Source organism: Lissotriton vulgaris, chromosome 3_1, assembly GCF_964263255.1.
Source record: "Lissotriton vulgaris chromosome 3_1, aLisVul1.2, whole genome shotgun sequence".
NCBI classification, from domain to species: domain Eukaryota; kingdom Metazoa; phylum Chordata; class Amphibia; order Caudata; family Salamandridae; genus Lissotriton; species Lissotriton vulgaris.
Window position 1 is genome coordinate 1,520,331,047 of NC_141689.1, and position 26,651 is coordinate 1,520,357,697.

Sequence of the window (26,651 nt, forward strand, 5' to 3'; positions counted from 1 at the left end):
TGGTGTGCCATACTTTTGTCATAAGTAAGACTGTTAGCGCTCTTGTTGTTCTTTAGAAAACTCTGGGACATTCTGTCATTGAGCTATACTTGGGCTACATCTGGGTGATGTTTGGGCTACATTTGGGCTCTTTTTTCTCTGGTGGCCATCTTGGAAGACTGCATGTCAGAATTTTTTAATGAAATAGAAGAGGATTTGAGAAGTCACTCAAATGTGCCCTAATTTTCTTTCTGCAGCACTAATCATACATTCTATGGCAAAATATACCCCCTCATTTTGTTCCTTTTTAAATTAAATGTTTTAAGAGTTACCACTTTAGTCCAATCAAGATGGCTTCAGGTGTGCCATACCTTTGTAATAAGTAGGACTGTTAGCGCTCTAGTTGTTCTTTAGAACACTCTGGGAAGCTGCAGTACAACCCAAAGGAATCAAATGACATATCTGTCCTTGTTGGATGTACATGTTTTACTGAGAATGTCAGACTTCATTCTCACATGACTGAGAAAGATAATGTGAATTTACAGAAAATATGCTTTCAGTTTAGCTTATAGATCCCCTTCCAAACCACTGTGGGAAAAGCATGAGATAATAGTTTTCTTTCAAACAGGATTCATAATATCCCAGCAGAAGGCTTTTCACATGGTAAAATCACCTTAGAACACACCACAATTCCTAAAATGAGTCTGGTACCATCAACAAATGATTTATAATGTAACTAAAGTCCTAAAACCTTCTATTAACTGCAATGCTTTTTAATGAGGTGCTATCATGTATATTGGTCCCAAGATGGCTGCCGACACTTCTTGGATGAAGTGCTGACAGCCAATGAGGTGTGTGGTTAGGCTCCGCCCAGATATATATATATTTTTCTTTTGATTTTCTCAGGAACTACTGGAGGGATTTACACCATTTAACCAAAAGCGTGATCTACGTACCAGACCCTACCATTTTCCCAAATTTGGTGTAATTCCGTAGCCGTGTCTAATCGTCCAATGGAAATTAACATGGGGAAAACACGTTTTTGGACCCCCCCTTTTTTCTCGGCCCCCGCTTGACGAATCTTCCCGAGACTTTCAGGGAAGGAGCGGAGCAGAGCAGCCATCTTCTTTGAGAAATTTGCGAAGATTCAACAACCGGCGCCAAAGTTATTCCCAATAGAATGTTGCGGATTTCCTATGGAAACTAGGTCCTAACTATAACTACCTACTGGCAACCGACAGTAGGTAATATGTATATATATATATATGAGCTGCCCAGGAAGAAGGGGCCACAGTGCCTTGAAACGCGTTGGCGATTTTGAAACAGAGGGAGAATTCTGGCGAGCTGCATTTTATTGCTAGATGGCAGGAGAAAGGTCGAGTTGCTCTTTAAATGCTTGGGGCATTTGTTTCGAATATATATATATATATATATACACACACACACACACACCACACACACACACATATATATATTATATATACACATAGGCTTATGCTTATATGTCATTAGATTTGGGACTGCAAGAAGGATTGTATAACAAATTGAGAAATTTGACTAGTGTGTGAAATAAATCACTATTGGGGGATAGGAAAGAATATTCTAAACAACTCTGCATATGAGGGTTTCATGGAGCTGAATCTTCATTTGTCACAGAGTTGCTTGGTAAGAAAATGTCAGTTTCTCACAACTAGGAAAGACTGTGTTTTTGACTGATGGGGTTAATACAACAAATATACAGCCATGGTAACAGAGCATGGGAACCAGGCTTTCCCTTGCTATGATCCATGTAACTTTCAACTGTAAGTTCCTTATTAATCACAGCTGTATGATGTATGATGGTGTACACACAAGCATGCAAGGCACATCTTTAAACACACTGTAAACTAGAATTTGTGGGTGCATCTAATGACATAAACAGAGTCCACTTCAATTATTTACAGGTGCAAGCTTTTGATGATTGTCTGAAGGAGTTCATGTACGTTTTCATGGGACATCCCTTGGGATGGCTACATTTTACTGGCAAGAGTGAAAATAAATAACCTGAAAAAATAGGACGATAAAGAGATAAATAGACAAAAAAATAGAGTGTTATTATCTTTTAAAAATTATAATATTGGCATGAGAAAAGTCAAAAGAAATATTTCAGGTGAAGATTCCTCCAAAGATGATATTCTGACTTGGGCTGTAAGGTGTGTATACCCTAATCGGAGGGGTTGCTTTACTTGCAAACCTCCACTGAAGATTTTTCCCCCATTTTTTAATTTCCATACCATTTATAAACATTTGCAACGTGCAACACAAGAAGCAGCAAAACCAAATGGTCTGGTGTTGGCTGCCAACCTTTTGGCTTTAAGGCTTGTTTGTTTTATCTTGTGTTTTACAAAACCATATTATTGACTAAGTTATTGGCCCGCGCCAATCTATAATAGTAGCTAAAATCAAAAGTACTTATTTTGCCACCAAAAATACCCATTTCCATTGTAGCCTCTGGCACTTAAGGGCACTAATTTGTGTATTGATGTGCTCCTTGTTAAAGGGCTAAACGCTGTCATTCTCAGTGCAGTGGAAGTGGGCGTAATCACTGCGCCATGCCGTCGCTGTAGTGAGCGGCAGAAAAATGTAAATCACACAATAACAAACCAATGGATGAAAACGGCTGGCTGACAAATAGTATAAGCATAGCATACATAGAATTTAGGTAAAATCAAAAGGTCTTAGATAGTGCCAGACCTAAAAATACAAGGAAATTGAGTAACACAGTTAAAAATAGTTTATTTTTCATTCATAAACATATTTGTTGACAAGAAAAAGGCTTCATGTCATAATTTTTTTCCCTTTCTCCTCGGTTTATTGCTAACATTGAGTCAGTTATAGGACACAAAAGTAATTACTTCACCATAACAAAACAATTTACACATATCTCCCTGAAATGGTAGAATAGAAAAATGACCAGCCGCCAGGTGGTCAGCACAGACACTGAAGGGGGTTGTACAGTTTATTGCCATCAGTACAGATATTCAGTTTCTATATTTGCTCCACACATTGACGTTTGCATGGAATGAAGCAGAACAAATATTCCCTGCCCTAGTGGCTCATGCCACAGTGATATGCACCTTTCAGATTCTGGTTTTATAGCTCCCTGAGTGATTCCAAATTTCAAAAGCAACAATCTAGTGAACACAGATCTGTATTGTCAAGTGAAGATGCCATTTCATGAAAATGTGATTTTTTAAAAAAAGTACTAAGCATGACTGCAAGCTGCTCAGTGGAAGACCAACATTATATAATTCTACGGTATAAAATGTAAAATATCATGCAAATCTCAGATTTCAGCCCTGGTGAAAGGGCAATTACGTCAAATAAATCTGATTATCAAAAACGACCATCTAACTAACTCTCCGCACGTGTTAACAGTTCCTAGCATCAAGAAGTCCCAAATAACATTATCATGCTTTTCAGTCAGTCGAGTAAGAGTAAATCAACCAGACTGGATGTAATCTATAGAAAAAACTGTTAACTATAAAAACATACAAAATATGTCTTCCCTTTTTCCATAATTCACACAGGACAAGTATTAACAAGGCGCCCCCCAGCCTGAATTTTATTTTGGGCGCAGGTACAGCTTTTTAGTGAGCATGGACGCAAAGCAGGGCACCTGCTTCTTTCCAATTGCATTGGCGTCTTTACACACGTCCACACGACGTGCAGACACCTTCCGGTTCACCAGGGTCAGTAGTTCAAGCATTTCCAGGGAAGAGCCATATTGTTTCATTGTGTTGCATAGATCTTGAATGAACCAGGAACCATACACTGTCTCACGGTGGGAATAGTAACCTGGGGAAACACAGAATAAGAGGGTTACAAAGAGGTGCGAGGAAGTGGTCTAATGCTTAATACCAATTACAAAACATGTAATGGCCATTATTCCTAAATTATGCTATAGGAATCCTTTTAATGGGTGTACTGAGGTTCTAACCAAATAAATAAATGGGAGTTTATTTACTAATGTTTTGCATAGGTGCGCATTCCACAGAGATACATAAAGCAAAGATTCAACGTACTTAATATTGTTACCAGCATTTTTATAGAGCACAATCTCCCGTGAGAGTATCCAGGCACAGTGTGTGAAGTTGGCCTGGGAAGGGTAATTACTTTAAAAGCCAGGTCTTCAGCTTCTTGTGGGATTCAAGAAGGGAGAAGGAGGCTCTTCTCATGTGTTGTGGGAGGTCGTTGGGGTTTAAGGAGCAATATGTGAGAAAGCACGACCTCCTGATTTACTTTTGTGTATGTGTAGGTGTGCTACTGAGAGTCCAGCAGAATGGCAGTGGCTGGAGAAGTGGTAGAATTGTACTTGGCTGTTCATGCAGGCAGGGCCTGCGTTGTGAAGTTCATAGTACATGTTTTTTTTTAAATTGTTTTATTTAATCGTTCTACAATAGAACATTACATTGACAGTATACAGTGAGTAGGAACAGACACTGTATGCACACATAGTGACTTACTAGGATAACAGACATAGCATTAGGAGAGACAGGAGACCGATATGGAACCACATACTTAGGACAATAAATGTCACAAACATGCTATATACTTATGATCAGGTTCCACATTGTTCAGCTTATTCAACTACTCTTTTAAACAGCATTCAAAGAGTCGCCTGAATTAAGAACTAGCTTGTGTATAGGGGTGGGCATAGTGTGCCTAGTGGGGCTACACGAAGCTCCGCAAAGTGGGGAGGAAGCTACCTCCACCCACACACTTCGCGTAGCCCCACTACGCGTCGCCCGCCTCCCTCCCTCTTGTAAATACACTGGCAACGATTTAAAACAATGTTAAATAAATTAAAACGACTTACCTCACATGCGGCGTCCCGAGTCTCCCTCTTCCTAGTTTCTCGCCACGTCTTTCTCGCGAGAAATGCGCATGTGCCTACGCATGCGCATTTGGCAGGAAGACGTGGCGAGAAACTAGGAAGAGGGAGCCTCGGGACGCCGCATGTGAGGTAAGTCGTTTTAATGTATTTAACATTGTTTTAAATCGTTGCCAGGGCCTTTACAAGAGGGCGGGAGGGAGGCGGGTGGCAGGCTACTTCGCTCCGCCATGGCTTGTGCGTAGTGATGCCTACTTCGCGAATCGCGAAATAGACAACACTATGCACACTACGTGGACGGAGCGAAGCCCTAAGCCCACCCTTACTTGTGTATTCAATGTGTTCTCCTTCCGGTTCACCAGTGTCTTTCCCTTCAAGATTTTGGGGCCGATTCACAAAACTAGCTTACGACAAAATCCTAACCCCCAGATTCATCACTGTCCTCTTTTGCGAGTCCTTAATAGCGATTATTAAGGAATTGCTATTAAAGACTCGCAAAATGGGATGCATGTAGAAATCGCAATTAATTTTGCGATTTCTACTGCTTCCTTATTTGCGATTAGCTAATTGCTAATCGCAAATAAGGAATGGCTTCCCCATTCATTCCTATGGGCCTCAAGGCTAATCGCAAATAAGGAAGCGATTTCAAGGGTGCCAGGGTGTCCAAAAGACACCCTGTAGCACCCCTGAAATGCAAAAGTACACAGGTGTTGCGCACACACATGTCCAAAGGACATGTGTGTGTGTAACATATAAGTTTTTGCTATTTACCATGAAGCTACACTTCGCGGTAAATAGCGGCCCCATAATGCGAATTCGCAATTTTTAAAAGGTTCATGAACAGCATTTAAGGAATCTCTAATTGAGATTCCTTAAATGCGATTCTTCGCAATTAGGCGAGTTCTGTAATTGCGATTTTTGCATTTGGGATGATGAATCCCAAATGCAAAAATAGCGCTCGCTAAGGGCCGGATTCTCAGAATCTGGCCCTTTGCGAGCCGATTTTACTTTGATGAATCTGGCCATAAATTACTACTTTTGGTATTCACAGAAGGCATTTAGTAGTCTTAAATTAGGATTTTGTCTTAAATTAGGATTTTGTCTTAAATTAAACTTAAAACAAACTTAAATTAAACTTAAGTTTAATTTACAACAAAATCCTAATTTAATGCAAAATCCTAATTTAGGACAAAATCCTAATTTAAGACTACTAAATGCCTTCTGTGAATACCAAAAGTAGTAAGTTTAGGATTTTGTTATAAATTAGTTCTGTGAATCGGGCCCACTGTTTGTATAATCCCCAAACATTTTTAGGAAGATTTTGAGGAGGTAATAGTTTGTTATAAATTTCGGACTACGTATAGAGCATATCTTTAGACCAACTGGCTACTTTCAGGACTGGGCCTCTAGCCCAGCACATTGAAATTCTGCCTTTAGCAGGCACAAAACCCATGGCTATCAGGCGTCTAACCCCTTCTTCAGATTTTGTGTGTACCCCAACAATGCTAACATTGGATCTAGCATCAGTGAGAGACCTGTGATTTTGTTTAAATTATGTACGATCCTATCCCAAAATTCTGCAATCTTTGGGAAAAGCCAGGCGACATGCATGACCCCAGCCACTCCTTCTTTGCATCGATCGCAAGTTGCAGTGTCCCTTAAGCCGTACTTGAATAGTCTCTACGCTGTGTAATAGACCCTCTTAAGAAATTTAAAGTGGATGAGGCGATGCCTCCCGTTGAACGAAATGTGCTGCATTGCTTCGCAGCAATAACGCCATGTGCTATCGTCAATAACTACCTCAAGGTCATCCTGCCATTCCCGTCTGGCTTTGGTGAAATGCGTCCTCCTGACCTCTTGTGTCATAATATAAATTGTGTGTTGTATTTAGCCTGTCTCTTTTCTACCTGTGGGATTTCATTGTCATCCACATGATGTCACCACTAGAACCTCTGGTGACATCATGGAGTGTTTGGGGCTTAGCCTGGTGACAACTGGCAGTTGGAACCAGGCAGGCTGAGTGGCAAGCTGGTCACTCCTGGTGGGTCTTCTCTATATCTTATTATTAACATCTTGAAGACTTGACTATCTTGAATAAAGCAACCTAAATGATACCAGGCTTCTATTTACAACATTGTGGTAATACTCTTAGAAGGGAAAGAGGGGGTAGGAGAAATGAGAGGGACAGAACTCAGGAGGTTCCTGCATGTCATCACCAAGTAGACCGCGCAGTGCATGTTTGACTTCGTAGAAGTGATATAGTGTGAGCGGCGTGGATTCATGCCCCTCTGCTACAATCTTAGCCCAACCCCGTGCACAACCATCTAAAAACAAATCACCCATCTTACTAACATTAAGTGCTGTTAGAACTTGCAGTACCTGTTTTTCTTGGCTAACTGGGAGCCAGTAACACCACTCCACTGGAATCAAAGGGTAGTACAGTAGAGCACCTGCCTGTCTGTTTAATAGGTCCTGCCATGTATGGATCGTGGAGTTGATAGAGTCCAGGAGGCCAGTTATTTATTTATTTATTTATTTAATTGCTTGTATCGCGCAGGAATCGACCAAAAGGTATCTCCGCGCTTTGCTCGCAAAAGTTCTGAAGTATGTTGTTTCTGTGGAAGCCATATGAAGAATTATGCCATCTGAAACAGGAGAGTTTTTAGGGTCTTCCTAAAACACAGGTGGTTGTCATTGTGTCTTAGGTCAGAAGGAAGTTTATTCCACATGGTAGGGCCAATAAATGATAGGGCACGTCCACCTTGTCTGACTTTTTTTACATTGGGGGTTTCCAGTAGGCATTGATTGCTCGAACGTAATAAACGTTCAGGTTTATATATCTGAAATTTTTGTGCCAGATATTTGGGGCCTTGCCCATAGAGACATTTGTGCACTAAGCAAAAGATTTTAAATGTGACACGTTGTCGTATGGGCAACCAATGAAGATGACTTAACAGAGGTTTGGACGGGTTCCTTGCGGGAGCATTCAGAATTAATCTGGCTGACGTATTTTGGACCACCTGCAAACGATTTAACGCCTCCTCGTTTGCTGATATGAGGAGGCCGTTGCAGTAGTCTAGGCGACTTATCACCAGTGCCTGTACAAGGGTCTTCTTGTGATTGTCAGGCAGCATGGGGAAGATTCGCCTTAACTGGCCAATTGTTCTAAAACAAGCTCCTGTAACAAAGTTAGCATGTTCCTTTAAACTCAAAGTCTGATCTAGTTTTACCCCCAAGTTCTTAACAATTGGCTTTGGGCATGGGACGGGGCCAAGATCTAAAGGCCACCAGTCGGGAGACCAGAGCATGCTAGCTTTCCCAAATAGCATTACCTCCGTCTTCCCGACATTACACTGGAGGCAGTTGGTAGCCATCCAGTGGGACACCGCTCTCATGCCCTCGGCAAATTTGTTCTTCACATCGGGTGTCAGAGAGTTGAAAGGAAAAAGCAGCTGTGTGTCATCAGCATATGACACTGGTGTGAACCCAAACCTTCTCACAATCGCTGCAAGGGGGGCCACATACACATTAAATAATGTGGGGCTTAGACATGAGCCCTGTGGCACCCCCTTAGAGAGTACCCTCGAGGTGGAACGATAGGGTCCCATGCTAACAGTTAGTCTGGAAGGGGTCTGGAACAGTTTTTGGGGGAAGAGTAAAAGGTTCAGCAGCTATCTTTTCAATCTGTAAATGTGGAAGATTCTGTGGGCCTTATATCCAGTAATGTGTAAGGGAGCACTGCAACACTCGGTAAGAGAGTTCTAAGTCTGGAGTGCTGAGGACTCCAATTGAATTAGATAACGTGAGTATGTCCCATTTGACTCTAGGGTGCTTTCCTTCCCAAACTAATTGTATTAATATTGAACGGAATACTTTAAACATATGTTTCGGGAGTTTCATCGGGATATTTTGAAACAAAAATAAAAATCTAGGGAGGACAATCATTTTCATAAAAGAAATACGCCCTAAAAAGTGATAAAGGGGGGCAAATCCATTGATTATCCTCCTCAAGTCTGGAGATAGCCTTTCCGTAATTCTCATGTAGCACCAGAGTCTAATCTGCATGGACCTGTATGCCTATATAGCGAATCGGGTCATTGGACTATTGCAATGGGTAGTCCAACTCCGTTGGTGGCAGAGCCGCAGTTAAAGGGAAAATAACAGACTTAGCCCAATTGACTCTGAGGCCTGATATGGCACCGAATATCATCACCTCATTAAGTACAGGGGTCAGATTGGTCCCTGGATTCTGGACATATATCAGCATATCATCCGCGTATGTAGACACTATGAGATTATAATTGGGAAACCTTAGTCCCCTGTTCCCATGATATTCCCTTAATGCACACGCAATGGCTCCGCAACTATGGCGTATAGCAGTGGGCATAGTGGGCGTCCTTGTTCTTGCACCTCTCGATATCCCAATGGGAGACGTGACCGAATCACCAACTCTGACCCAGGCAGCTGGCATGTTATATAAGACAGCGACCAATTGGAGGAAGACCTCACCCTCTCCAACCCTTCTCAGCACATCTTTCGTAAATACCCATTCCACTGAGTCAAAAGCCTTCTCTGCATCTAAAAAGACAGCAGCTGCCCTGACTTCTAGTTTTATATGCTGTATAGCCCCAAATACCGTTCTCAAATGATATGTGAGCATACTCCCCGGTATAAATTCAACCTGCTCCTGCCCAACTAGAATCGAAACTAAGGGAGCCAATCTGTTCACTAGAATTTCAACGAAGATTTTTGTATTGACATTTAGAAGTGACAGTGGCCTATAGGATGAGCATTCATTCAGAGGTTTGCCTGGTTTCAGCAGTCACATTTAAGCCTCCCTCATTGAGGGGGGGCAACAACCTTCTCTCTACCATCTCCTCAAAGAGAGTTATTAAGTGAGGAATGAGAGGTTCTATATATGCTTTGTAGAAGGTCACTGTGAGCCCGTCCAGTCCTGGACCGCTACCTTTGAGCAGTCCGTATTTCATTGGGATGCAGCGGAGCCATTAGATGCTCCCTATGATCATTAATAAGCCATGGCATTTAATAACTTGGTACTTATATAGCGCACGACTCACCACCAGAGCATCTAGGCGCTGTACTCATACCACATAGGAACCCTTCCTGCTTTTTCCCTGTGAAGTGTCCACTCCTGGGCACCCCCATGGTAAAACCAGGCATCCCAGCGCTGTTGGGGCCGTTGTGGAGATTAAGCAAGCTATTGCCCAGAGTTGCAGCCTGGTACACATGATTAGAATAGGCACTGAGGCGAGAATAGCAGGTCCAAGGAAATTTTGAGCCCGAGACCCGCCGAGGCGGGAATCAAACCCTGGTCCCGGGCCAGAGCTCTGCATCAAGGTCTGCCGCTCTAACCATTGAGCCACACTTCTCCATTTGTATGTGCTCTAGGTATTCTAGCACTGCTATATCATCTTTCTCTACCCGTCTCTACCTTAGAGCTGTACAGATCTGCATATTATCTGGGAAATCTGTCGGCCATCTCTGATGGCTTCCGCAACAGTCCACCATCTTCGCCCCGCAACTTCACAATCACGCCAGATTCTCGCTGCGCCTGAGCAGCGCAGCGAGAACTGAGCCCGGGCTTTCACTCTCACTGTAAGTTTTAGCAGTAGCATATTTGCCCTTATGCTTCACTTGACTATCCGCCACCTCATGGTATTCCTCCAGTGTTTTTTTAAGCTCCTCTGAGACCCCAGTATCCCCACCCTGCAAGTGACCTTTCCATACCAGCTGGTTGCACTTCAAGTGTTGTCAACCTATTTCTTAATGAGCGAAGCACCCTCACATGCTTAGAGATGGTCACCCCTTTAATGAAAACTTTAAACATTTCCCATACAGTAGTGAAATGATCAACCATACCAATGTTGGTATTTTAAAAAATCCTCTATGGCCGTAGCCATCTCCGATTTAAAGACTGCATCTAGCAAGGAATAGGGGGGAGAACCTCCATGTGAAAGGGGAGCTCTTCCTTGGGGGTATTTCAATATCCATCAATACCGGAGAGTGGACAGAAAATGAGCGAGGGAGGGGGGTGCAATCCACCACCCGGAGAATAGCGTGCTAGAGACTAACCAATAATCAATTCCAGTATATATGTCATATGGGGCTGAATAGTGGGAGAAACCTCCTGTCTCATGGGAACGCATACGCCAGATGTCCAATAGGTCCATTTGCACAGTAACATCCCCAAGTGCCCTAGCCACTGCTAAGGGATGCCGGGTGGGCCTTTCGAGCGATCTAGGGACGGGTCTACGACACAGGTAAAACCGCTTTCCCATATTTGTGGCTTATCGGCATCCTTCATCAGACGGGCGGCTAGTGTATAATAAAACTGTGGATCGTCATATTTGGGGCCGTAGATGTTAACTACATTTACGTCCACTCCCTGTCCGTGGCACTTCGATATCACATATCTGCCATTTGGGTCGATGTCTAACCCTTCCAATGTAATGCCTGGTTTTGGATTTGCCCATGTCAGAACCCCTCTCACATGTGTGGTAAACCCAGCAGCATGGAATGGTCTCAGGAGATGCTTATGTGTGAGCATATTGCTATCAGGTGGTAGATGTGTTTCTTGGAGAAATGCAATATCCACCTTGTGTTGCTTAAGATAGGCAACCACTTTGCGCAGCTTCCTGAAATCAGTGAGGCCCCTAACGTTCAAGGTCAGGAACCAGACTCAGTGATTAATGTTAGGTGTTCGTACGTTCAGGGGGGCGTGGCTAAGCCTTCGGCAATGGCGGTCGTGGCTCTATAGAGCTCCGGACCCTCCCGGGGGAATCGCTGATCCGACGCTGACCATCTGCTTCAATCGGGTCGGGATTGCTGGAGAGGACGACCTGAGACCCCCGGTGGAGGTGTGGGGGCTTGAGTGGCATTGTGGAGTGTTTTGGGGAAGCCAACACGCTCTGCGGCCTGCTCCTCATGCAGCACTGACGGCAGCCGGGGACTGCCTTCGAGGGCGGACCTGCGAGGGATGCGGGGCTCAGGGCCTCTCTACTGAGGGATCTCAGCGATCATCGTGGTCCTCCCCCTGAGGTGAGACAATATGCGATCGAGAGCCCGGGGGATCTGCCGGGCAGGGCCGGACCCCCTGGAGGCATGGCGGCAGGAGTAGAGCGCTAGCGGTGAGTCGCTGAAATACCTCGCTGGAGCCTGTGGCGGCAGGCGGGGAGGCTGCACGGGCCTACTCTACATTGATGCCCCCCGCGAATTGGAGTGCTGGCATGACTGTTGAGGCAGCACCTGTGGCGCTTCAAGACATTTCAGGCCCTGAGGCCTGTAGCTGATATCAGCGCTGAGGTTGGGACAAAGATTGTAGCAGAGTGGAGCTTGTGGAGGCCACTACTGCCAGGCTGCTCTGGATTGTGGGACCTGCTCTGGACTCGTTTGAGGACTGAAGGCCCCAGCGCTGACGGTCTGGTGTCCCCCCTGCGCCCCAAGGCCCCTCCTGAGTGGTGTATACGCTAGGGACCCCATTCATGTAGTGCGGAGGACTGGGCATTGCTGACTGGGCATTGCTCACTGGGCCCTGGAGAACTGGCTGGTACCTACGGCCGGAGGCGCAGGTGAGGTGAGAGTAGCCCTGTGCATAGGGGGGGGAGAGAAGGTGGCGCTCTATTAGCACCCTTGTGACCCTGCACCTTACCGCGCTGCTGGGGGCGCTGCTACCTACTGGGGCTGTGCTCCGTTGCTTTGCTGGGGCCCAGAGTACGCAGGAGAAAGCCCCCCCCCCATTGGAGCCCACCCGGAATACGTTGTTGCATGCTATTGCTTCTTGGAGTGAGACTGGCACTCTTCTGAGCCCTACTGTGGGGACGCCCTACCATGCGGGCGGGAGTCGACGTCTGGCAATGGGAAGAAACCGGGCAAAGACGGCGGACGGACTACAAAGAACTGAGCCCCCTCCTACCATGTCGGGCCAGACTGGCCGTCCCCCTTCGCCTAGGGTGAACCTAGTCGACCAAGCGGGGGGAATGCCAGACAAACTAGACCTCATCCTGCAAGAGATTCGGGACTCCAGGGCTGCGATGGAGCTGCAGATGGGCACGTTCACTACAGGATTGACTCTGCTGAAGGCGGATCCTGCCAAACTTGCAGACAGGGTTAAGACGCACCGCCAATCCCTTGCGGACCTCACCCCAACGGTGACGGCACACTCTTCCTCCCTGCAGCAGATTCAACAACAAGTGACCACGCTCACGGACTGGGTGGAGGACGCTGAAGGCAGAAACCGACACAATGATATCCGCGTTTTTGGTCTGCCGGAATGCTGTGAGGGGAGCAGAGCGGCTGATTTCATGGAAACCTGGTTCAGGGAACATGTGGCTCAGGAGGGACTCTCCCCCCTACTTCTGCGTGGAAAGAGCGCATAGAATACCGATGGGACAGCCTAGACCTGGGAAGCCGCCACGCCCGCTGATCGTGAAGATCCTTAATTATAGAGACCGCAACATATTACTGCAGAAGGCTAGAGAGAAGACGTTGATTCAGTATGAAAACCACTGCGTCTCTCTATACCCGGACTACACAGTGATGGTGCAGAGACAGAGGTCCTCCTGCCAGGTGGTAAAGAAGAAGCTACAAGCCGCACAGCTCAAATATGCCCTCCTCTATCCCGCCAGACTGAAGGTAATCCACAACAAGAAGATTCACTTCTTCAAAAGCACGGCAGATGTGGAGGAATGGATAGAGGTGAAGGGAGTCAGATCTAGCCAAACTAGCCAGCCGGGTGGCTCCTAACAGGACTCGGACGCGCTCCCGAAGCGGTCCTCTGGGGGATCCTGTAGAACTAACCGGAGCGGCGGAGGTGCGGGCCCTCTCGAGAACAGCAGCGTAGGGGTCAGGAGGGGGCGCTGGCGACAGCCTGCTCCTTCCGAGAAGATTCGAACAAAATCGCCACAGACTCTGAGGACAGTACTCTACATTCGGATTCCGAACATAGTGTCATTCTCTTCCCCACCGTCACACCGAGAGCAGCTGATGACCTGATTGACAACTGAAGAGAGCAGCCGGTTCACAGACAGTTGGTACTGCCACTGCGGACTTTGTTATTACAGTAAGCATATGCTTGACACAGAGAGACTGCTGTATCCTTTTATTGGTACAGCTCAGTTTGTGAACTGGTATACTTTTAAGTATAATTATTGTTGGGTAAGGCACTAGTCATACATTATGCTATTGCCTTTACAGCGCATTGAGATATTTGGGAAGCACGCTACCTGCTGGAGGGCTCTGAGGTGTTTAATGTTGTACAAGATCATGTTATTGCTATTGTCCCACCCACCCCGGGTAGAAACATGACAGGGTCCATTAACACAATAGGGTCGTACAACCTGCTCTCCTAGAATGTGAGAGGCTTGGGAGCAATACAGAAAAGACATCGCATACATGCATTTCTCCTTAGACGTAGGGCACAAATGGCATTCCTACAGGAGTCTCACCTGACTGATTCTGAAACGCAGAAAATGTGGAAAAAGTGGAGAAGTACTATTTATTCTACGAATTATTCCGCTTTCGCTAAAAGGGCTACTATTTGGGTGCACCATGGGGTCCCATTTGTTGAACTTGAACGCAGAGTAGATGACTAGAGACGGTACATACTAGTGAAGGGTACTCTTGATGGCTCCCTGGTGATCCTTGGATGCATTTATGCCCCTAATTATGATCAAGACTGTTTTCTGAGTAAGCTGAGTGGGATCTTAGTGGACTGGGTGAGGATCCCCTGGGTGCTGGGAGGGGATTAGAACGCAGTACTGGACACTCACCTGGACAGATCACACCCCCCTCTGCAGGGTACGGCTGCTGACAAGCTGGCGGGCCACTTCGCTACAAGGGGAGAAGGGTGGACACTTTCAGATACGTGGCATTGTCTGTACCAGACTCATAAAGAATATTCCTTTTACTTCCCGGTACACAGCCTTTACACCAGAATCGATTGCCTCCTCTGTTCGAGCTCGGTGATTGCGAAGGTCCACAGCGCTGCCTATCTGGCCAAGACCTTTCCCGACCATAGCCCCCTAGAGATCACACTTCATGGGGCATGGTACCCACTCCAGTGCCTACCTGGAAGCTACACCCACACCTACTCAAAGACGCCCCCTTTCGCGCAACTCTCCAACACGATTACCACTTACTTGGCCGAAACTGGAACACTGCAACATCTCACCTGATCGAATGGGACGCATTGAAGGTAGTGGTCAGGGGGGCAACGATTGGACGGTTAGTGGAGGCTGCGCGGAAAGACATAGACGGTCCTATTATCCAACAGGAGATTCGTACTGCAATTAAAGGTCTCAATCGCAACAAAACGCCTGGTATGGATGGGCTCCCGGATGAGTTTTATCTTGTATATGCGGAGTCATTAGTGCCTACACTAGAGACCGCAACTCGTGCTGGTCGTGTAGCCTAGTGTTAGTGGATCTGAATACAGCGTAGCCGCGGCTCAACCCCCCACATCACACCACCATTTCAGTCCTTGCAGCCATGCAAGCCTCATCTGCTTCACTCTAGCAGTGTTGGTTGCATGCAATATGCAGATGTAGGAGCAAGGGTCGCTTCAATTCCCCCACAGAAGGCTGTAGTTTATGTACCAGAGGACCTGCGGTTCGAGCCCCAGCCAGCCGGCAGACTGTTGGTTTACAATCTTATAGAAGAATTTTGATCTGCGAGTATTGAAACTCCTGTTTTGGAACTTTGATAATATGGAAACAGTTGTATTATACGCTGCATTTGTGTAAATAGCCTTGAGAAAGCCCCGGCGCAATTCGTTATTAGGGGGCGAAACACTTGTCGGCTGTCTATGTCTCACAACACAACCATAAAGATGTTACACCGTAACTCGAAGTAGTCGTGTCTTCTATATGAAAATCTGAAAGAACGGGAATCTATCCCAAAAAGCACAATACTGCCTTTCACGGAGTACACACTCTCCCTTTCTCAAACTCGCTTATCCTTACGAAGCTCAAGAGGTCCAGAGCTTTGAGTGTGTCCCCATTTACCTATGAAACCAGCTTATTAAGCGTTGTTTAGCCTTGGAATCCTTGGACCTTCCTTGCTTTGCTAGTAACTGCTATGTAGTTTATGTACCACCCTTACAGACGTAGCTCCGCTGTCCTCCCGCAGTTGTCACAGACAGGGGACCCACCCCAGTGCACCAAAGTCTCACTGCCAGATATCACCCGCTCCCAGATCTATCCCGTACACACCAGCCCTCCAGTGCAAACCTCCCATGGCTATGGCGCCAGCTTATAGCTGGAGGCGTCACAAAGTACAAAGTACCAGCCTGAGATACAGGACGCACGGTGCCCCAGCGATGTCGGAATAAGGAGGTACAGCACTCAACACACTCACCGGGAGGTGCTGTGGTTTCGGCGAGATTCGTGTGATCGCCTCACAGCCCCACTCATCTCCACGCAGATTTCTGCTGATGGCGCGGGCAGACGTCACTGCCCCGGGCCCCGACAAGCCTCCCGCCGCGGACCGTGTCAGGCTCCACATATCAGACGGAGAGGCCGGACTTCCGCAGAACCCTTTCTAGGACCCGCCAAGAGTCGCCTGCAGTCCGTTCTCAACCGGCAATCCTCCAGGTACACGGCTCACCAATCTCCGCAGCGTCTAGGCTCTCTCCCACACTGCGGCCTCACAGGCCCTCCTCACTCCCGCGGCAGGCGGCATCCAAGGATATCAAGCTTCTGTTTTCAGGGGGCATCTCCAGTGACGGTGCACACATCTATGTGTAGCTCCTCATGCACTACACATGCTGTAATACATAACAGGAGATTTCTCCCCTGGATGAGTGCAGATATGTTCAGGATTGTTAGGACGGTTTACGGAGGTAGGCTAGGCTGCAGCCATCTTAGAGCCAGGCACAGGCAAGCAACACCCCAAGTTCTTTGTACATGTGGGTGAAGAGTCTGAAATGTGCAAGCCTGTGTATCAGGAGCCAGTGGAGATCCCTTAGGTGAGGTGTGATGTGGGTCTGGCATGGGAGACTGAAGATTAGTCTGCCTGCTGTGTTTGGGTCTGTCTGTAATCTTTTTGTGAGGTGGCTGGGTATTCCTGTGTATAAGGTGTTCCTGTAGTCCAGTCTGCTGGTGATGAGGGTTTGGGTGACAACTTCCCTGGAGCTGTCCTGTAGCCACTTGAAAATCTTCTTCTGCATCTTCAGGGTGTGAAAAAAGGACGGTTCAACTGCGTTAATGGAAGTGGACATGTCCCGTTTGCTATCAATAATTATTCTGAGGTTTCAGCTTGTATGTGTAAATGAGTTCCTGTGCTTTGAGGAGTATGGTAGTATGCAGACGGTTTGGGTTTTTCCAGTGACAAACGCGCAGATTCACTGGAGGGCGTGTTCTTGAATGCCCATGTCATGGAGTGGTCTGTTTAGAATGGGATGGGAGATGGTGTTGAGTGCTGCAGAGAGGTCTAAAAGGATGAGGACTGTAGTTCACCCTTTGACGAGGATCATATGGAGGCGGCCTGTAGCTGCAACAAGGGTGTTCTCAGTGCTGTGGCGATCTGAAGCCTGACTGGGTGGCATTGAGAAGCTGGTTGTTGGCGAGGTGATCTAAGAGGTGTCTATTAATGGCTTTCTCCAGGACCTTGACTGGGTACTAAAGAATGGATATCCGTCGATAGTTGGCCAGTTTGGTTAGGTCAGCTGAGGACTTCCGGAGGAGGGTGTTGAAGGATGCGTGCTTCCAGGATTCTGGAAAGTTGGCTGTGTTGATGGCGGTGTTGATGATGGGTGTGAGGGCCTTGCTGATGGAGGTTGAACTTTTTTTGATGATGGGATGGGGAAAGAGGAGCAGGGAGTTTATAATACATTTATTATTATTTATAAGTTATAAATGATTCATCAAGGCCCCAGAATGTATGGTCTTCAGGACTGCTGCGATTTCTTCCGTACTTCTAGTGTCCTATAAGTTTTTTTTGGTGCCTTTGTCTGTCACCAGGAGGCTTCTGGCAAGGTTCAAGAATCCGGTTGGACGGCAAAGTTGCTGTATAGGGTTGTGATATTGCTGCAGAAAAAAAGTACAGTTCTTGAGATAAATAGATGTTGCTAGCTGCTGCTGTGGGTGTAGTGAAAACCTTGACCATAGGTGATGATTTCTTTGCTGCTGTTGGAGCTGGAGTTGATGCGTTCAGCTAGAGTCTTCCTCTTGGTTTTCCGGACTTGGTGGTGGAACCGTCTCAGGGTGTATTTGAATATGTCTTTTCCTACTTCTCCCTGGCTTGTTTTTTGGCACCCCTGTTCTGGTTGTTTGCAGTGTCATTTGGTCATTCTGAGATCTGTGTACAAGCTTGGCCTGTGTTCTTATTTTTGCTACGTAGTTTCATTTGTGGGAGGCTATTGTGTTGGCGCAGGCGCTAATCCATTTGTTGAACTTGTCAATGCAGTGTGCTAGGTGGCTTGTATGCTCTGGTTGGTTCTTGTGGAGAGCGGATGTCTAATCTACCTCAGCTGATTTGCTCCAGTGTAGGTTTGCTGGGCCTGCTGTGCAGATTCTGCTGAGACGATGGATGCAAATTGTGAAACGGACCATGCCATGGTCAGTCAAGTTAACTAGTGTGGATGTGTTGACAGGGATTTAAAGGACGTGAAGACAGGACCAGGATGTGTCCCACAGTAGGTCCCAGATTCTGCGTAGGTGTTGCACCTGAAGGTGTTTTATAAGATGATGACAACTCTTCTGGGTCTGTTTGTCAGTCATCCCTGATGATCTAGTGGGGATGGTTGCAGCGATGTCTTAATGCTGCGGTCAGCCAGGTTTCCATGAGTAACAGTACGACTGGAACAGTGGCTGCATCCAGCAGGTCCCAGATCTCCGTTGTGTGTTTGCTCAATAAGAGGGTGTTATGGAGCATGCAAGACATTGGTGTGTGGGGAGTCTGTGAGTGGTTGTGGGATGGTGTTCGGGTAGGTAAGGTGTTGGGCATTGCTGATGTGTTCTTAGAAGGTGCTGGAGCTGTGGGTGGGGTGGGTTGGGTTGGAGCAGGTGAAGCGAAAAGAGGTGCGGGTGAAGTCTCCCTCTGGTTTGTGTGGTGCAGCAGCAGTGTTGAGTGGCGGCAGGGGTTGAGGGTATGCGGCAGGGTAGTGGTGAGTCAGGGGAGGACCAGATTTTCTGGCACTTGGCACGGTCCAGTCACTGACAGGTGCAGATGGGCCAGCCATTTGGCACTCCTTTGGCGTTCCCAACTGCGGCCACCATTAAGTAGGTCCTGAGGGAGAGGGAAGGGGAGCGCTGAGGAGAACGCAGCTGGTAGGAGAGTGGGAAGAGAGTGGGGGCACAAGGAGCAGGTACGGAGTGGGGAGGATCAGCAGACAGGGCATGAAGGGAGTGCAGGAAGGACCACAGCAAGAGAGTGAGATAAGGCAGAAACAGTGGCATAAGGGGCAAAAGCAGATGACACAAAAGCACATGAATGGGCAAAAGCAGACAAAACAGAGGACCGAAAGAATGAGAAGCTAGCAAAAGTGGACTAAACATATGCACAAAAGCGCGGGGAAAAACCTGACAAAAGCAGACTAAACAGAGGCACAAGAGCAAATGAAAAATGGGTAAAATCAGACAAAATAGAGGTACAGTGTGATTGAGAGGTGAAGAAGAGAGGTGACAAGTAAAAGACAGCAGAGACAAAAGAAACAAGGTAGGTGGCTCGAGGAGTCAGAGACAGGTCCTCAAGGATGGTGATCAGTCGGAGGTCACAGGTGAGCCAAGGGTGGGGGAGGGTAGGCTTGTGCACCAGCTTATAAAAGTCAAAGGGTGCAATGCAAAATTGGACAGTGCCACACAAACGTCTATCCATCCCTCAGTAAACAACCACCATGGTGTTCAATGGAGTTCTATAGGAAAGTCTGTCTATTTCCTTTAAAACTCTACTTCATTCCCAACACGGACTTTATCCTCCCATTACTATCAAATCCTTGTAGCTCCACAAGGGCTTTTTCTAAATATGATAGTAATGTTGCCAGCTCTACTCCTGCTCGAAGGAGGCGTCATACTTAGCATCTTCTTCTGTGAAGCTATCTTACTCCTGAGGTATCCACCACAAATTGTCTCTCATGATCCACCCCACTGCAATGACGGCTCAGCTGAAATATGATCATTTCCTGTCCTGTATTTATGATCCTGGGGTATTTAGAGACATCTATCCTATGTTTCCTTCCCTTTCTCTATTTCAGAAGGCACAATTTAAGTCCTGCATTTCCCCCAGTAGGAGTTCTGGTGCAACCCTTAGCCCATCTGTTGAGCTCTTCTCTGTGTTGCATCTGGTGAGGTCCTTTGTTTTATTTGATTATTAGAATTTCCTTAAATCTTCAATTTTTCCACTGTAAATAGTACCTTTTTAAACTGATAGTGTCAGCATCAAAGAGAAATGATATCGCAGATAAACACTCGGCAAAGATACTGGCAATGGTATTGAACAGAATGATATTTTTCCACCCTCCAGTGCTCCCCCCTTATATATCCAGAAAAATCACAACATCCGGAACCATTTCACCACACCACTTAGGCTGATCCTACCCTGCCTCTCAGCCTTGGGACTATCAGGGAGGTGTGTCAGTTTGATTGTTTGTTTAATGTAAATGTCCAATTTTTGTACAGCACTCGATCTTCGTGTTAACCCATTTCTTGTTTTTGACTAAAAGTTAGGTTTATAACAGGTAAGCACAACCATACATGCAGCAAAGACGCAGATTAACAAGCGCCAGACCAACATCTTAAGTGAGCTTTTTTATGGTGCTACAGACCTATGAGCAAACACCTAAGCATTACAAGCTTTACTACACTGCAATGAGGAGTATAACGGATTCTTAGTACAAAAAACACGACAACAGAAAACGTTGTGATGGCTGTGAATTCAGTGCAAGTGTGAGCATGTTATCAGTGTAATAAATTGGAGTTCAGGTGAATATTGTGTGCATGTCTGTCAGTTGTGGTCTACTTTAAAAGTTGAGTGTTCATCAATTTTGCTGACATACTGGGTTACGGAGCCCCCAGTTTGGGTGACATAAAAGTTAGTGAGTGATTAAGAACATTAATACAATAGATTTGTGACATCATCACCGATCAGAGGTCAGCTAAACACTCCCCCACTCCCTTGCTGAAAATAATTACCTGCAAATGTAACACTTTACTTTTTTTCTGAAGAAGGGCCCAAATTGTTACCTTTTTCACCTTTTAGCATTAAAACATGCTTCTCCCCTTCTTTATGGTAAATCCTGCTTTCCAAATTCAGGGTGTCTGTACAAAGATATACTTGCTTATATGGAAAGGGCTGCTCATCTGGCAGGTATACTTTTCCTAAATGATGGTGTAATATTCTCAGCAGGGATTTTATGACACTCCTAGTTCATGAAAAGCGAGTGCATAAAAATGCACATTACAGTGTTTAACTAAAAACTTATGTTGAGCACCATGTGCATGCTGATATAATGAAAGCATATTTATCAATTACCACATGTACAAAGCCATTTTCTAGTTGCAAAGCCTGAGATTCGCAATATCATTGGGTTTACCTGTGCAAAATGGCCTTTTTTAATGTACAAAACCCAAATTGCCACTTCGTAACAGGTTACAGAATTACAAAATCTGTTCAGAACTGTATAACTAATCGCTATTTGGAAGTACGTGTTTAGGGCGTCCCATCTAAATATCAATTTGTTATGGTAAGTATTCCGGTAGAAAATTATTGAAACGTTACTGAAACCTGAGTTCGGGTGGTAACACATTCCCATTGCAACTCCTTCCTCTTTGTGAATGTAAAAAACAAAATTGTTGGGAATTCGTCAGTTTTCCAGGGGTAAACTCTCAAACTGATACATAAAAAAATAAACCTTTGTTTTTAAATGCAGCCCTATTTCTTTTAAAGTACCAGGCCACATTAAAATAGGTTTACTTTATTTAAATAGAAACACAGACTTGGTGATGTGCTGACCCCAGCAGGTGACAATCCCTTTGATTGCATCCACTCATAGTAAGTCGCAATTTGCGACCTACCTCCTGAATATTGATGAGGAAGGTCCCCTATGATTTGTAACCAACCTATTGGCACTTCATCAGTTTGCAAAACTCACTTCCCTTCACAAATATTTTGTGCGCTATTTGGGACCACTTTTTGTGAATGGAAGTTTCTAACATCAGACCCCAAGTCTTTAAGAGGTTATTTTACATTTATGTGTGTGCGTATATATATGTAAAAGTGAATTCTCAGTGTATGTTTTGGAATGTCCATGTGGGCTAAGATATGTGGGCAGCTCCAAACTACAGGTGCATAAAAGGGTCCTACAACACCTAAGGGCCATAAAGACCAATGACCCAGTGTACCCCGTGGCTAGGCACTTCAGGGAAAAACACAACAGCAACAGTGCGTTACTGAAGTATTATGCCATTGATTCCATCGCACCCATGAGAAGGGGTGGAAACAGAGAAGCTGCATTAAGGAGGTTAGAAACAAGATACATCCTCATGTTAGACATCAAGTCACCCAATAGGCTTAATGCATCGGAAGATTTTTATACCTGTCTGTAGACCACTTATTTTTTCTCCATTTTGTTGTATATTTGTTTCTTGAGGACAACACAGTATGTCATTTCAAAAGATCCCACATTACGGCTATGTATATGTAATTCCAGCTTGGCCAGTGAGGTCCTTTGACCTAAGTTTTGTCCACTTGTCTAAGGATATGCTCAGTGATCCTATCATTCTATTTGACAGACCTGATTATAATTAATTTAACACCATGGTCATACTTGTAATCAGATTGGAGCGTCTGTCTTTTGTTTTTAATCACATTCACTTTGCACTTCATGTCCACATTTTTCTAAGCAACCAACGTAGCGTCTTTATTAGTTTTGTTTGCCGGTTTAAACCACCGATACCTATTAATATGCCATTGAGGGGTAATAATCTTCTTTTGGTATTCATGCATCGTAATGTATTTTTCGTTACTGTCCCCCGTGAATGGCTTTGAGTGGGCATCAACAATGGTCTTAAAGGTTATACTAGTAGAATAAATAGTATTGCCCAAGGGTCAATATGGATTTAGCCATATACAGGTATAATGTTGTATACCCAGACCATGATGTTGTATTTGCTGATATATGCACGGTTCACTTGATATAGAGTTGTCTTTATACTCTTCTGAACAAAATGTCACCAATGGATTTAACCGGACATTGTACATTTTATTTATTTGTATATACAGGCTTGATGAGGGTTTTCAGGGATTTATCCCAACACTGGCAAACTGATAACAATGTTAAGTGCATATTTAATGTCAGAAATGAAATTGACGTGTAGTATTTTTACTATGTTTATCACACTGCTGCACTTTACGCTATTTTGGTTGGTTACTGCTAAATGCACTTGCACTTTAAATTCTGCCGTTTCCCTGTGTAACACCATGTGACCAAGGCCTTTGAGAGGCCGAAACGTTATGCTGTTGGTTGTTGCAGAATAAAAAACAACTCACGGAATATCTTTGGGTCTGCTGTTTTCTTGAGGCAGCGTTGCTGCAGGATGCTTCGAGTGCCTTGCTGAGAACCCGTGTGGATATATATATATATATATATATATATATATAGCGCAAACTTAGCTAGGGAGCAGTGGAGCTCTATCTATGTATATATATATATATATATATATATATATATATATATATATATATATATATATATATATATATATTACCTACTGGCTATCGCCAGTAGGTATATATAGTTAGGATTTTTTCCCTATGGGATTTCCGAAAATTCTATGTCTAATAACTTTGGCGTTTGTGGACGGAATCGGCTGAAATTTTCAGGAAAATGGCACATTTTGTTTCTGAGCAGCCCCTGAAAATTTGATGGGGTTTCGTCAAGGGGGGGCTGAGAAAAAAGGGGGGTCCCAAAACACGTTTTTTACATTGAGTTTTCCATAGGGCGGTTGGACTCACTTTTAGCTCGAACGGCTGAATGGATTTGCACGAAACTTGGCAAAATTGTAGGGACTGTTAGCCCGATGTGCCTTTGCTAGGTCTCAATATATGTGCTTCAGTGGATTTTGAGAAATTAACGTTTAAATCAAGATATATATCTGTAACAGCGCTCCGGGCAGCGATCCGGTCCGCTTACTTTTCGCGTTTCGGAACTTTGAGCGCAGAAAGCTGATTGGCTCTCCGGTGTCTGTCAACATTCTAAACAGTCCGGAGCGGCCGCCATCTTGTCTCTCGGTAGGATCGAGAGAGAAGAAGAGGTGAAAAACGAAAGGGGAATTTAATGAAAGGGGGCAAGGTATCCCCCTCTTGACCCCCTAGGAATGTTGTTGGGGTTATTAAAGGGTCCCGTGGGGAAAAGAAAAAAAAAATGATTTTTCACGGTAGAAGCGCTTCACGGGCCGCGAACTGGGCCGCAAACTGGTAGCGAAACGGGAATTCGCCATTTTGTGCTTCGTTAATTAAATTACTAGGTATAAGGGGGTGCGGGAGACGTATCCTAATCCCCTATGTTTCCTGAGGGTGGCTGAGGAGGCTGATATATGTTGATACATCTCTTCCAGCGGCTGTGCGTGAGCTTTTTTTTTTTTTGCTGCGTGACAGTCCGGAGCGGCCGCCATCTTGTCTCTCGGTAGGATCGAGAGAGAAGAAGAGGTGAAAAACTAAGGGGGAATTTAATGAAAGGGGGCAAGGTATCCCCCTCTTGACCCCCTAGGAATGTTGTTGGGGTTATTAAAGGGTCCCGTGGGGAAAAGAAAAAAAAAATTATTTTTCACGGTAGAAGCGCTTCACGGGCCGCGAACTGGGCCGCAAACTGGTAGCGAAACGGGAATTCGCCATTTTGTGCTTCGTTAATTAAATTACTAGGTATAAGGGGGTGCGGGAGACGTATCCTAATCCCCTATGTTTCCTGAGGGTGGCTGAGGAGGCTGATATATGTTGATACATCTCTTCCAGCGGCTGCGCCATCTTGCCTTTTTTCCAATGCCACAATTTTGTCGTGCACGGCAGCCATTTTAGATGCCAGGCTGGTCCCAGGCTATCACCTACCCCTGCGGATGTAGTTTATGGCCCCAGCTGTAGAGAATTCAGACATGCCAACCCTCCCGATTCAGGCGTGTGACTACTGATTTCAGTGCTAGTCTCCCGCCTCCCGATTTCTGCAAGCAAAAACCCGGGGGCATATTACGAACAACTAGCGATAATTTTTGTCTCTAACTTGTTTAGAGACAAAAATTATCGCCGCACATCGGCGATTTTTATCGCAGATAAACCTTGCTATTATCACAGAAAAGTCAGCGATATTCATGTATTATCGAGCAAATGCTCTTAGCCATGTTATCCACCTCCCATTGGATAACATGGCTAAGAACTGCTCAGGGCAGGTGTTAGATTTTGGAGATATTCGCGCTTAGCGCGAATATCTCCAAAAGTTGGTAATAGAAGATAGCGATGTTAGGGACTGTTTCCAGTCGCTAACATCTTGGCACGCCACTTTGCATGTCATTAGTGATAAGTATCACTGACATGCAAAGCGGGGCCCAAGATGGTCGCTATCTCCTTTTAGCTGTCACTAACTGGTGTTAGCGACAGCTTGGTAATAGGGAGATAATTTTATCTCCGCTTTCATGGCTTTTAAAGCCAAAAAAGCGGAGATAAACCCCCTTGATAATATGCCCCACGATTCCTTGGGGGTTTCAGCTGACTGGGCTTGGTATTGTGTTACATGGTAATTTTTCCAGGAAACGTCAGAGGGTCGATGCAGGGGTTCTAGAAGAGGTGATAAACCATTTAAGCCTCATGAACAAGCGCATGGTCTTTAAAAGATTTGTGAAGTACTCGGGGCGGCGGTGTGTGTGTGCCCTCTTTCAGGAGCGGGCGGGGGGGCACTGCCAGCAACTTGCCAGGTCAGGTAGTGTTCAACACGTGCATCACCCTTTCTCTGCCTGCTATTGCGCTCCATGCTTCGGAAAGGTAAGAAAAAGAACGTGCATTTGAGTTTGAAATGTCCGATCCTGTAGCAGTACACTTGCAAAGCCCACACATGACAATAACCCGATTCAAGGCCCCATTCACCCGTTTTTAAAAAAATAGATAACACTCCAACAAAGTAAGATTATAAAACTTTATTAACTATTAACTATAACGAATGGAACAAAAACTAAAAACATTTAAACATTTTTCACCACAAAAAGCAACAATGGTTAGAAGCTGTCTTTTGTGTGAATAGTCCCAAGGCAGCACAACGTGCAGAGTTCTGGACGGCACCCAGGTGATGTCGCCTGGGTGCCGCACTGGTTTTGGGATCCTACAATGCAGCACAGAAAAACAGCGTGGGGCGTCCCGGGTGGTGCGGGGGGAGGCCTCGTCAGTAGCGGTCTGTTGTGCGAATAGTCCCAAGGCAGCAGAACGCGTTGAGATGTTGATGGGACTGTGTCCAGTGTCACATGGCTGACACAACATGTACGACAGGCACCCAGGTGATGTCCAGTAAACTGCCGCACTGGTTTTGGTATCCTACAATGCTGCTCCGAAAATTGGCGTGCGGCGGCCCGGGGGTGGGGGAGGCGGCGTGAACGGGCCTCCCCAGGTGGCGGCCATCTAGCTGAGTTGCGCCCGCTCTTGCGGCTACAGCGTCTCGCTCACCATGTTGTTGAGTTGCTCCCACTCTTGCAGTGCAGCGATAGGCGGCTGCCACATGGCTCTTAAAATGGCGGACGGCTCCTCGGTTTTGGGCCTGGTCCACTGAAATGGCCCTGGGACACCTTGGAACTCGGACGCTTGCCTGCTAGGG

At 45.7% G+C, this 26,651-nt stretch overlaps 1 protein-coding gene across 2 annotated transcripts in view; it reads right to left on the reverse strand.

Annotated features, from left to right (window-relative positions):
• Positions 1 to 2,729: 2,729 nt before the first annotated feature.
• The window catches only part of LOC147728110 (caspase-6-like), a 153,504-nt gene continuing 129,582 nt past the window's right edge, over positions 2,730 to 26,651 (reverse strand). For both annotated transcript variants that reach the window (XM_086961997.1, XM_086961998.1), the window contains exon 8: positions 2,730 to 3,816. In XM_086961997.1, the coding sequence (XP_086818123.1) occupies positions 3,584 to 3,816 (233 nt within the window). In that variant the 3' untranslated portion in view covers positions 2,730 to 3,583. The remainder of the gene's footprint in view (positions 3,817 to 26,651) is intronic.